At 42.8% G+C, this 13,458-nt stretch overlaps 1 protein-coding gene across 1 annotated transcript in view; it reads right to left on the bottom strand.

The window, feature by feature from the left end:
* Positions 1-13,458, bottom strand: part of SV2B (synaptic vesicle glycoprotein 2B) — a 190,110-nt gene that overhangs the window by 19,005 nt on the left and 157,647 nt on the right. The window contains exons 7-9 of the mRNA XM_024232918.2: positions 8,488-8,598; positions 7,537-7,625; positions 6,580-6,744 (exon numbers count right to left, since the gene is read on the bottom strand). Of these exons, the coding sequence (XP_024088686.1) occupies positions 6,580-6,744; positions 7,537-7,625; positions 8,488-8,598 (365 nt within the window). The remainder of the gene's footprint in view (positions 1-6,579; positions 6,745-7,536; positions 7,626-8,487; positions 8,599-13,458) is intronic.

Here is a 13,458-nt window from a genome sequence, read left to right as displayed (position 1 = left end):
CATAAATAATTACAATAAGTATAAATGTTCTATACACATGGATTTAAAAATAAAGAGAGTCAGTTTAGTTGGAGAAAGGAAGACCTAACTATATATTAATTATGAGAAATGCACTTAATTATAAAAATATACATAGATTGAAAGCAAAAAAATGGAAAAAGTTACACAAACACTGATCAGAAAGATGCTGGAGATTTAGATAATATCACATAGTAAACTTAGAACAAAGACTACTATCAGGGATTAAGGGTACATTACATAATGACAAAGGTTTCAATTCACCAGTAACATATAATGGTTATAAATATGTATACACCTAACAACAACAAAAACAAAGTCCTAACACATTTTGATTTCTAAGAATAAAAATCTTACAGACTGCATCATCTGGTCATAGCACAAGTATATATAAATGATCAATATTTAACGGTATTTTGACACTTAAAATACTCTTCTAAATAGCTGGTGAGATGAAGAGTGAATATTAAAGGAAATTGTATTAGTACAAAAAAGGAGGACTTATAATTCAGATCCAACAGATTTTAAATATCCTAAGAAAATACGATGAATACTTTTATGCTGATAAATTGTAAAACTTTTAAAATATAATTTTTCAAAACAAGAACTACCACACCTGAATATACAAATACCATTACAAAATGAATTGGTCATCTAAATGTATTGTCTCCATAGATGGCAGGCTCACTTGGTTATAGAGGCTGGTTTTACCAAACCTTCAAAAAATTAACAATCCCTGTCTTATATAATTTCCTTTAAGGAAAAGAAAGAGAGGACATAACAATGATACCAAAGTTGAACAAGAACGGTGTAAGCTAAATACACACCGTATACTACTAGTGAGAATGCAAATTAATGCAATCCCTTTGGAGAACAATGTTTCCAGCCTTTCACCCAGCAATTCCTCTTCTAGGTACATAGCCTAGAAAAATTCTTTCCTGACAACACTTTTTGCAGCTTTATTTGTAATAGCAAGAAAAGTTTATTAACTACTTAAATGTCCTTCAAAAGGAGAACAGACGAATACATTATGAAATATGCATATAAAAATTTGAATTAAATGAAATTGAGTTATGTAGCTATCTCCCCCAACACAGTATTCTCAAAATCATAATTCTACACAAAAAACAAGTTGCATAATTTATAATAATTATATATCTACACGTAATACAATGTGGTTTTATCTAAATTTTGAAACATTCAAAAGACTGCTGTACAACATTTATGATACACATGTATATGCAAAAAGTGTAGAAACATGCGTGAATGTAAAGCACCAAACTTATGACAATGGTGATCATGACCTCCGGGAAGGGAGAAGAATATTATCAAAAAGAGTAATACTGTGAGTAATGCTTAATCAATTTTGACATCTGAAGTAAACATAGTTTATGATTTTATAAAGCTAGGTGCTCTGAATAGGGCTGCTTATATTATTCTCTATTCTCTGCATATTTGAAATGTTTTATAACGGAAAAAAAAGAGAAGAAAGGAGTCAAAGAACTAGTTATTTGCAGATGATAGGATTATATAACAAGAGAAAAACAGAACTATCAGAGAGCTCAGAGACAAAATAAACATCCAAAACTCAATAGGGGTCTTATTTATTTGCTACAACATGTGCACATGTTTGACAGGGGAAAAGGAATCCAATTTTCAGTGGCCAAAGTACAAACTATCCAAGAAGATGCTCCACAAGAACTGTGCAGGACCTGGAGTAAGCTACAAAACTTGGCTGAGAAATTTTATTAACTCTGAAATATGATATACATTCTATATCAATATTATCATATTCTGATGTGGAATCCTAGGCTTAGACAGGTCACAGATTTGCCTAGGATGGCTCAGCTTGTTATTAAACAATCAAAGCTAGAACCCAGCCTTGGCAACTTTCTAGGATCAAGAAACCAGAAGCTGCATTGACCTGGCCCACCACTGGCATCTTCGAGGAGCTTTACTCTACTGAAATTTAGTCCCACTGCTATTGAAGAATATTCTTATTTAGAGCCAGGCGTGATGGCTCATGACTGTAATCCCAACACTTTGGGAGGCCGAGGGGGGTGGATCACTTGAGGTCAGGAGTTCGAGACCAGCCTGGCAAACATGGCAAAACCCCATCTCTACTAAAAGTACAAATATTAGCCGGGCATGGTGGCACACGCCTGTAATCCCAGCTACTCGTGAGGCTGAGGCAGGAGAATCACTTGAACCTGGGAGGTGGAGGTTGTAGTGAGCTGAGATCATGCCAATGCACTCCAGACTGGGAGACAGAGTGAGACTCCGTCAAAAAAAAAAAAAAAAAGACGAATATGCTTATTTATTCCCCCTCCCCAAAGGAGCCTCGGCGTGTAACATTTCAGTGTGATGCGTGACAGCAACCTCTGTTCTACTGTGTGTGTGTACTTTCTTCCTCTCTCTGCTTTTCCTGCCCCCTGCTATCCTACCGGCCTCATTTTAGAGCTAAATCTTGTGAACTTCATTTTCATTGTGAGTTATTCACCTCTGCCTTTACTAAGAACTCAAGAGAGCTTTTCTCCCATCCTTCATTGGCAAATCATCTGAGTGAGCAGTTATACATTCCTACCTGAGTAAAAACACAGCATCAGCTTTGAAGAACCGCCAGGAGTAAGACATTACTTCCTGGGTCACGACCTATCACAGACAGAAATCAGGCACCTCTCCGTGATGTGCAGAAAGGTTTAAATAAGGTAATGCCCTCCCGCTCCTAACCCTCACAGAAGAAAGCCCTACCAAGCAGAAATGTCTTCCAAGGAAGGGAAGGTAAGTTAGTTAGTTAATTAATTAGTTAGTTAATACATATTCTGGGTAGAAAATCTATCCTGTTTTTAACTAATGATAAAGGAAGCCCCTGGCCTAACATTTTGGCTCAGGGTTTAAAACATAAACTCATTCTTTTGCCTTACTTGCACTTTCCAAAAACTCACAGGTTTTGAAGCAAAAGCTTCATGGGTACTCAGAGCCCCCAGATCCCAAAAACGGCACTAGAAGCCTGCAGATGATGCCTTGGGAGCAGACCAAAACTAACCTTGGCACTTTTTTTTCTTCTTGGGGGCAAAGGGATTGGTTTTACTGCAGGATGAAACTGAGATTTCAATAGAATTGCCTTCGTCAACAACGTCCACGGGTGAAGTCTAAAGCCCTGTTTACACAAAATAATTTTCCACCATGTGTGATACTCAATAAAATAATTTCAATCGAAACCTTAAATCAGCCAAGTATGAATAAAGTCAAAGGAGGAATACTGGTAAGGATAGGAGAAACGCCCCCAAGGAAGCTAAAGAACACGCGTGTATCCATGGAGGCGCCCAGAAGAGGGTTGGGGTTTTCAAAGATGAGGTGTTTTCCAGCTCACGACCAGCAGATGGCAGCATAACTCAAGGAAAGAAGCCAGGCTCCTTTCATTCCTTAGATCACTTTCAAAGGTTCCTAATCAGTCAAGGAGAAAAATACCCTTTTTATTCAAACAAGTTGCTGGGGAGGGAGTGGGCAAATTATGGGCTTCAAATAATAGTGGGTATAGGTTTAGTGTCTGTTGGTTAAAAAACATATACCGTATGACGAAAGTTACAATGAACTCATTACAGCTTTTGAAGAAATTTATATTTTCATTATCATACAAAAGCATCTATGTACATTTGAAGCATAGAAACATGGTAGAAAATGTGTGAAGACAATCCACTCCCAGACAATCCGTGGCACACCTATACATTCCCAGACCTAGGCAATAATATTGGCTGCTATAGTTACCATTATTAGCATTTTCATTATCACTACTATCAATATTATTACTCATATCACAATGATGTATCCACTAAACATTGGGCACTTCAGAAATGAAGTCTCCTTCAAAGATTTCATCTCTGCAGGGAATGGTGTCACCCCATGTGGGCAGGAGGGCATCTAGTCATCCATAATGTCCCTCAGGGGGTCCTGAATCCACAAGATTCATTACCCATCATCCACAGGATTCACCATCCACCCATCATCCACAAGATTCACCGTCCGCCCATCTTCCACAAGATTCACCATCCACAACATCATCCACAGGACTCACCGTCCACCCATCATCCACAGGACTCACCATCCTCCCATCATCCACAGGACTCACCGTCCGCCCATCATCCACAGGACTCGCCGTCCTCCCATCATCCACAGGACTCGCCATCCGCCCATCATCCACAGGACTCACCGTCCTCCCATCATCCACAGGACTCGCCATCCTCCCATCATCCACAGGACTCGCCATCCGCCCATCATCCACAGGACTCGCCGTCCTCCCATCATCCACAGGACTCACCGTCCTCTCATCACCCACAGGACTCACCGTCCGCCCATCATCCACAGGATCCACCGTCCCCCCATCATCCACAGGATTCAACACTGCTTTCTTCAGCCCCTGTTTCCTCCTCACTCCCACCCAGCAGTTTGCTGAAAGCCCGGAGAAGCTGAGCAAGGTTAAAATGACAGAGTGAATCAAAAGTCTCCACTTTCTGCCTAGCTAAGTATCAGAACTGCAAAACCTGCTTCTTACAAATCACAAGGACTCCGCGTTGTATTGACTTTAATGCAGAAAGTATCATGTAAAACAGCACCTCTGTAGGAATGAAGAGTTTCCCAATGAGAAAATATTTGTAGTTGTCAAGAGTACAAGATCTGGAGTCCAAATGCATGGGTTGGGAGATAGATATTTCTATGTATATTAGCTGTGTGATCTTGAGCAAGATACTTAACCTCTCTAAGCTTCTGTTTCCCCACTTGCAAAAGAGCAAGCATATTTCTTGTTCCCTGGAGTTTTGTGAGATAGCTACGTAAGGCACTTAAGGTAGCACCTGGCACACAGCAATGCTCATTACCGTTGGCTGCTATAGTGACTATCATTGGCATTATTATCATTGTCACTGCTACCATTAGTATTACTTGTATCAAAATAATGTATCACTAAACATTGGGAACTTCAGAAATGAGGTCTCCTTTAGGGAATTCATCTCTTCAGGGAATGGGGTCACCCCATGGGTGACCTCTAGCCATCCATAATATCCCTTAGTTTTCAATATTTCCAAAGTATCCTAATAAAGCAAGGGTGACATTTCTTCCTTGGCAATGTCAACACAAGACCTCCTGACATACTAAAGAGCTCAGACAATGAAACATCTTGGGGGAACTGCCTTCTACCACCACGAGCATTAGAGCTGCCATCCCTGGAGTGGTCACTCTGGGCAGAGGATAATGACTCTGAACTGTCTCTGCAGGGGATGTGTGCATGGGTATATGAGTATGGAGATGTCTGCAACTGGGCTTCAGCATTTTAAAAATTCTGAAAATCTGAACCCATGTCAATGATACTTGGTCCAAAACCTTCCTTCCCAAAGGTCTGATATTGGTAGAAATAATATTCTCCTTTTTATTGCACACTTTCTCACCTTAAATAACAGGGAGCCTTAGCTAAAGTCTAGCCTGTAAGAACAATATAGAATAAACTGAAAGAGGTATCCTTCCTGGGCTTCACCCAGCCATTCCTTTCCTAAAGTGGCCAGGAGTCACTACAGGTAGGGACTTTACTGAGACATCAGACACACATGTGGGTGCAGACAGGGGGAGATAGAACATTCACCGGCAGTGAGAATTTGTGGTGTTAATTTTGTATTGAAGTTGTAAATATGGGGCAGTTAATGTGACTGACATTGAACTATCTGGGCCTTGGTATTTCAGGTGCCGCTGTATAGCTCATGGACACCCATTTACTTACCATTCACAACCTGATGAGCTTGCTAAGTACAGTTCAAGAAGGGACACAGCAGAGGGGTAAATGCTCAGTTTAGTGAATAATGTGGCCTTGGGTAAGCATGATTAAGGCCCTGCCCTGATCCATCTTGAGGGTTTCAGAGGACAGTTTCAAAGAGGCATTCCTAAAGCACAACAGGGTGGATGGCCCATCTCATTTGTCCCAGGACCAGGAGGAGGAGGAGTAAAATGGATTGAAGAAGCAGCCCCACAAAGATGTGAACAGGACTTTTCTAATCCTCCACTGATTTTTTTTTCCTCTAAAAAACACTCCTAGCTGACTGTGGACCATACTGATCAACCCTCCAAAGTAATATTAGGTGAAAGAGTAACAATAGGGCTTTATTTGTCCTGGCATGGAAAAGCTTCTAGGGTCAAAGTAAAAGCTCAACACCCAGGCTTTGGACTAGTTCAGGAATCTTAGTAGTAAAAGCCCTAGGCCCTTTCTCTGGGCAGCCACTCTTAATGGGATATCACTTGGAAAAATGGCTCAACTGACTGTCCTCAGTCAAATGTCTCCATCCTTGCATGAAATAGCTCTCGCCAGGAGATTAGGGTGTCCGGAGCCAGCACAACACAGACACAGCCACTAGGGGAGCTATGGAGTCTCTGGCAGCCATGACAAGTTGTGATGATGACACCAGCCTTGGCGCTCATTCCCGGCCATATTTGATTCTTATCTTCCCTCTGGCTCCCTCCCAAGAACAGTCCCCATGACTGTCACCCTGATGTGAGGGAAGCCCGTGCTCACTCACTTACTTATCATTCACTAGTTTCCCATGTTGGTGGATCTGATTTTCCATCGTGAAGTTGATTGTGGCGCCGTACACATGCTCACCAAAAAATACCTTCATTTTAGACTTGTATTCTTCATCTTGAAAATAGCGAATCATATCAGGAAACCAAACTGTCAGTCCATAGTAACTGGAGTGGAGAAGGCAGAAGGTTGGAACAACAACAGGATTAATTCTTTCATGATCAGAGTCTACATTCTTGACTTGACGTAGATCAAACTCATTGAAAATACATTAATTTGGATTATTAGAAAATCTGACAATATAAATCCTCATATTAATAAATACAAGGGGAAAAATATGACCACCTCCATAAATGCTGAAAAGGCATTTGATTTAAAAGAAATTTTTTCCTGATACAAACACCAATAGATTAGGGGTTGAGGGACACCTCCTTAACACATAAAATATACATGTCTCAGCCAGAATCTTAGTGAATAGGGAAACACTAAAGACATCCCCACTGGCTGGATGTGGTGGCTCACACCTGTAATCCCAGCACTTTGGGAGGCCGAGGAAGGCAGATCACTTGAGGTCAGGAGTTCGAGACCATCCTGGCCAACATGGCAAAATCCCATCTCTATTAAAAATACAAAAATTATTCAGGTGTGGTGGCGCACATCTGTAGTCCCAGCAACTGGGGAGGCTGAGGTAGGAGAATAGCTTGAACCCGGGAGGCAGAGGCTGCAGTGAGCCAAGCCCATGCCACTGCACTCCAGCCTGGGCACAGAGCAAGACTCTGTCTCAAAAAAAAAAAAAAGTTTCTTCTTTGTAGAAGCCACTAGAGTTGGTTTTCTGTTACTTGCAACCAAAGCATCCTACCTGATACAAATTCTAAGTCAGAACTCACTGTAATCCTCAATGTGTAAAGGAGGCCACTGAGGCACAGGGAATTACGAAATTTAAGTAAGACAGAACTTACCTTAATGCCATGGCAAACCAAACCACGGCCAGAATCAGTGTATTCATTCTGTAGGGCCCCATCACACAGTACAGGGCATTATCCCAGACCTACAACCCATACCAGAGAAGGATTGTTAAAGAAAGCAATGTGTGACTTTGTTTCTCCCACAAAGAGCTCATTACTCAGATTTTCTAATAAGCTGCCTAGGAACCCATGGAGAGAACAGGTACCCCACTGTCTCCTAGACGCAGCAAAACTGTCCAAATACAAGGAAAGCCTCTTCTCTTCTTACTGGCTGGCCTCATACTCTGACAGTCCAATAAGATTTTCCCCGGGAGCACAACATTCCATGAATGTGATTGAAAGCACACTGAGTTAGGACTTCAAGGCACTGAGTAACCTTGACTACTGAGTTCTACGCCCTGCCTGTGGGCAAGGGGGATATTGCAAACATTTATTGACCATACACCGCGAAGACCAACCAGTCCCAATAGACTCTGGCTGTCTGGCTGCCTCAGTGCTCAATAGCTGACTGGCTCCCTACTTGGAGGAGCCAGTGCTCCAGAGAAATGGCATTGCCCATTTAGAAAAATGTTTCTTGGAAATCAAGAACAAGCCTCAAGGGGTCATTTATTTTACTCACTTCTTCCTCCCTGTGGATTATTTTAAAATTTGCTAGAGAGAAGAATGTTTACTCACACTAGACATTTTACTTACATTCAAAATCCCTGCCTTGGGAAGGAAGAACAAAGAAAAGAAACTAAGATTTAGAGAGTTTTCAGCTCCAGGGCACACAGCAAGCTAGAGGCAGACATGGGCTGGAGCCCAAACACCCACCTCCAGGGTTGCTTCCTCTCCATCACGCTGCCCCACGTTGGTGGGGATGTTCAGGAGCTGCATTTTTCATCCACTAAGGTTAGGGACTCCCATAGAGCCACATTCTCATCCAAAGTAAGTTCCCAATCATACCTGCTTGAAAATGGTCTTGAATCTGACCAGCCAGCGCTGGTACCAGGTTCCTGTTGAACTTTGGATCTCAATGAATTCATCCATTTGTTTGGGAGTTTTGATGTTGGAAACCTGAAAAGTAAAAATAGGATACAGAGAATTTGAACCCCACTTTGTGTCAGAGTTTTCAATGCATAGTTTAATGTAACTATTTCAACTGATTTAGGACTAGAGGAGTCTGCGATTTCTCAAAGAGCATACTCAAAAAAAATTCAAAAACAGTTTCCATCACCTCCTCCAATAAACTTTTCATCTAGGGATAAAGACGAGTCATAGAGTGTCTCCATCTCTCTCTTCAGCCAAAGGACTGAGGATATGAGGAGACAACAGAAGGGAAATACAGATGCGACTGGACAATCCGCGGGGAGAAAGCAGTCCTTGGAAAGTGAACAATGGACTCATCATTTCCCAAGCGCTAGGTCTAAGACAGCTTGGCTATTCTTTTTTAAACCCTAAAAACAGTGGGGGTTTTTGTTTTTTTTTATTTGTTTGTTTTTGTTTGGTTTTGTTTTTTGAGACAGAGTCTCACTCTGTTGCCAGGCTGGAGTGCAGTGGCACGATCTCAGCTCACTGCAACCTCCGCCTCCCAGGTTCAAACGATTCTCCTGCCTCAGCCTCCCGAGTAGCTGGGACTACAGGCCTGCACCACCACACCCAGCTAATTTTTTTGTATTTTTTAATAGAGACAGAGTTTCACCATGTTGGCCAGCATGGTCTCGATTTCCTGGCCTCATGATCCACCTGCCTTGGCCTCTCACAGTGCTGGGATTACAGGCGTGAGCCACTGCGCCCAGCCAAAACAGTGGTTCTTAAGCTTTTGGGAGGGCCAGGCACCCATTTGAGAATCTGCTAAAGGCATAGGCTCTCTTCCCATTTCTGGGACATGACCATTCTGTGAGCCTCCTGGACTCATCTTGCCACTCCCAGCTATGCAGCCTTTGCAAATGATCTTCTGCCTGAGGTCACACAGGGAAGCTTCAGAACTAACACAGCAGGCTTTGCAGTAGAACTCTTGGCTGGAGCTGGGCTTCAAGCTATTCAATACCTTCATGGATGTTATATACCCCAGCTACAGACAAAGGAGGCTACAGGGGAAGTTAACATCAACTCAGGAAGCACCTTAAAAACCACACCCCAAAGCCTTAAGATTTCCTCTCAAATGTCAGTTTTTCCTTTCTTTGCTCCTTGGGGAAAATCACACTGTCTTCCTTTGGGATTAGGGAGTAGGTGTGTTGACAACTTCAATCACAATTACTCCCTCTAATTTACGATTCATTAGAACAATTGTCTATGATTCAGTCTAAATTAGAATATGGCCTATGTTACCCCAGCCCTGCAGATCGTGGGTTCTCAGCTGAATGCTTCAACTCCTTCTCCTGCCAAAGGTTTCACTGTGAGTTTGTGAGGCAGCCAAGGGCAGGGCTGGTAAAACCTAGAGCTCACAGCATGGGCACCAACTAAGAGTCTGACTGCCCTAAGCTCTCCCTCCAGGACGCTGAATACATCTATGAGCACGTCTGCTGATGGGGCACGCACAGGAGTTAAACAGGTAACGCCTTCAAGCTGGGCTGAGTACCCACCCCTGACCGCCAACCACAGGCTGGTTCTCTAAGGTCAGTTACCACTTTCTGGTTGTCTCTCTTTTTTCATTTCTTTTTCTGGCCCATCCAGTCATTTACTTCTACATCATTAATATAATCAACAAGTCAGTATAGAATACTGAGCCCATAACCTTTTTAAGTCCTTCTTCCTGTTGGGTTAAAACTAAAAGCAGAAGTTATGCCTCAGAGCCTAGTAACTGGCACACATGCTGGGATAAGACCAACTCCAACATTTCATAACTCTCCGCACATTGATTTCTGCCTGCACTTCCTTCCTCCAGGTGCACTCCCACCCCGAAAATGAGGAACTCTGATCCTGTTGTAAAAGGCTTTCGTGTCTGAAAAATGACATTTTTATTTATTTCCTGGCTAAGATCTCATTCTTCAGCATTAGGCGGTTATACTGTTAAAATAACTAAATGGGAGGCCACTCAACGGAGGTGGCTCTAATGCCCTGGGTTGCCACATCATCAGGCAGAAACCTAACTCAGAATTTTAAAGAAAATGAAACAAGCTCAGCCAATCCCAGTTGGCTGAGTGGACACTGGCTATATTATCTTGAACTTCCCACTGGAATAATCCAAATAAGGCAATGGCTCAAACTCTAACCCAGCAAATATTTTCTCTGCTCTGCCTCCATGTTCGACCTATAAAAGCCTCTCCCTCGTGCTCCTTAGGTAAAGCCCTGACCCACTTCCAGTGTGAGCTACCTGACTGATGAATCACTGTCTCCATAAATAAACTCTCTAAAATTTTAATGTGCCAGAGTTTCTCTTTTAACACAGTAGAATGCATCGTCAGGAGAGAATGTGGGATCACTTCTCCAAAAATGGGGCTCCCAGTGGGGCCTGTTTGGTTGGTGTAGAAGGAGTCCTTCCAGAAGCAACAGTTAGGAAACGCCTAGCTGAGCACCACTGCGTGGAACCTTCTGTACGAGGTGCCCTAGAGTTAGACACAAGTGGGGAGGAGCTGATAGTGTGCCTGGGACAGGCAAGGGCAGACAGGCAGAACAGGGTAGGGAGGAATTATCCAGCAGGACTGCTCCTGGGACAGTCTGTGTGCATTTGAAATAAATCTGTTAATAACTGCTCGAGGCATGGGGAAATCTCAGAAAGACACTCTCAGATTTAAAACACTAGTAACCTACTATGCATAAGCAAGGAGAAACTGTTTTATTCCAAAGGGAGAAGAATAGAGAGAAGGCAGAGGAAAGGAGATGGAGAGACTGAAAGGGAGGAGAGGCAGGGAGAAAGGAAGGAGAAGGCTGCACTCTGCGATGTAATTCCTCTGTTCACAAATGTTCGGGAAGCCCATTCAACCCAAACACTTGGTATGAGTGATATCTGTGTCTGTGTGTCTGTCTTAATGTGTGTCTGTGTGTGTGTCTGTGTGTGTATGTGTGTGTCTCTGTGTGTCTGTGCCTGTGTCTGTGTGTTTGTCTTAATGTGCGTCTGTGTGTTTCTGTGTTTGTGTTCCTGTGTCTGTGTGTCTCTGTGCCTGTGTGTCTGTCTTAATATGTGTCTGTGTCTATGTGTCTCTGTGTCTGTGTGTCTGACTTAATGTGTGTCTGACTTAATGTGTGTCTGTGTGTCTCTGCGTCTACATGTCTGTTTTAGTGTGTATCTGTGTGTGTGTGTGTCCCTGTGCGTCTGTATGTTCCTGTGTCTGTGTGTCTGTCTTAATGTGTGTCTGTGTCTGTGTGTTTCTGTGTTTGTGTTCCTGTGTCTGTGTGTCTCTGCATCTGTGTGTCTCTCTTAATGTGTCTGTCTCTGTGTCTGTGTGTGTGTCTGTGTGTCCGTGTGTTCCTGTGTCTGTGTGTCTGTGTTCGTGTGTGTCCATGTGTTCCTGTGTCCGTGTGTTCCTGTGTCTGTGTGTCTCTGTGTCTGTGTGTCTGTGTTCATGTGTGTCCGTGTGTTCCTGTGTCCGTGTGTCTCTGTGTCTGTGTGTGTGTGTTCATGTGTGTCCGTGTGTTCCTGTGTCTGTGTGTCTCTGTATGTGTGCCTATGTCTATGTGTGTCTCCGTGTCTTTGTGGATGTGCTTGTGTGTGCCCGTGTTTCATGCCAGGTTGATGTAGTGCAAAAACCAATCCAGCCAATGTGGAGTCAGAGACTGGAGGCAGAGACGGGAGACCATGGAAACATCTTCCAGAAATAAGCAGGAGCTCAGAGAGAAACTTGGACTTCCTCTGGCCATGGAACGAGGCAGCAGGGGCAGGGTGGCAGGACTGAGCCAAGTACACCCAGAAGCCTCACCAGTGGTGTGGCTTCCACACCGGCAGCACCGCGGGAGCACTACAGGCCGTCACAGAGCCGGCGGGGATGGAAGATCGGGAGAATCATTGTGACCCTTAACATCTTTCATTTGGAGCATTTCTGTTCATTATGCTTCTTAATAAATGTTTGCAGTACATGTTCTCACTTATAAGTGGGAGCTAAATGATGAGAACTTGTGAACACAAAGAAGGGAACAACCAACACTGGGGTCTACTTGGGGGTGGAGTGTGGGAGGAGGGAGGAGGCAGCAAAGATAACTATTGGGTGCTGGGCTTAATACCTGGGTGACAAAATATCTATACAACAAACCCCTGTGACACACGTTCACCTCTATAACAACCTGCACATGTACCCCTGAACCTAAAACAGAAGTTTTAAAAAAATCGCAGGAAAAGCACTGGTCCCATATTTCAGATATTTTAGAAGCATTAGAATTGAGAAAATATCCCATTGAGGAATTTTCCATAAAATTTATAACTTGAGTTAATTTATGAAAAAATGTCATAATAATTTACATAATGGTTAACGTCTGTGTAGCACTTACTCCAAGCCAGGCACCGGTTTTTTTTTTTGTTTTTTTGTTTTTTTGGGTTTTTTTTTGGTGTTTTACTTAATCCTTACAACAGCCACATATATAGATATGATTATCCCTCTTTTCTCCATGAGAAAAATGAGGCACAGAGAGTACCTTGCCTAAGGCCACATAGCTAGAAAGTATCAAAACTGGGATTTGATACTTTGGGTGCAGGTGCTTAGCCACCGTGTGATCCTGCCTGAAAAGCAGACGTTTGAAGCAACAGGTTAACAAGGGTAAATGGTTTACTCGAGACTGAAATTATGGAAGCTAAAAAATAAAAGCAGTGAATCAAAGTTAGGTAGGAGTTACTCCAGGAAGGTTTCCTTGAGAAAATGGATTTGCAGTAGGGGAAGTTATAAAAACAGGTGCACAAAGATGCCTATAGCCTCCTGGTTTGTCAGAGCATGGCAGGCAGGAAGACGGCATCTCTGTAACTATCAGGCCATCTTCATAGAAATTACCATTTACCATTTTGTTTTG

Source organism: Pongo abelii, chromosome 16, assembly GCF_028885655.2.
Source record: "Pongo abelii isolate AG06213 chromosome 16, NHGRI_mPonAbe1-v2.0_pri, whole genome shotgun sequence".
NCBI lineage: Eukaryota > Metazoa > Chordata > Mammalia > Primates > Hominidae > Pongo > Pongo abelii.
The sequence above is the reverse complement of the archived record's forward strand: the minus strand, read 5'-3'. Positions and strand labels throughout refer to the sequence as shown.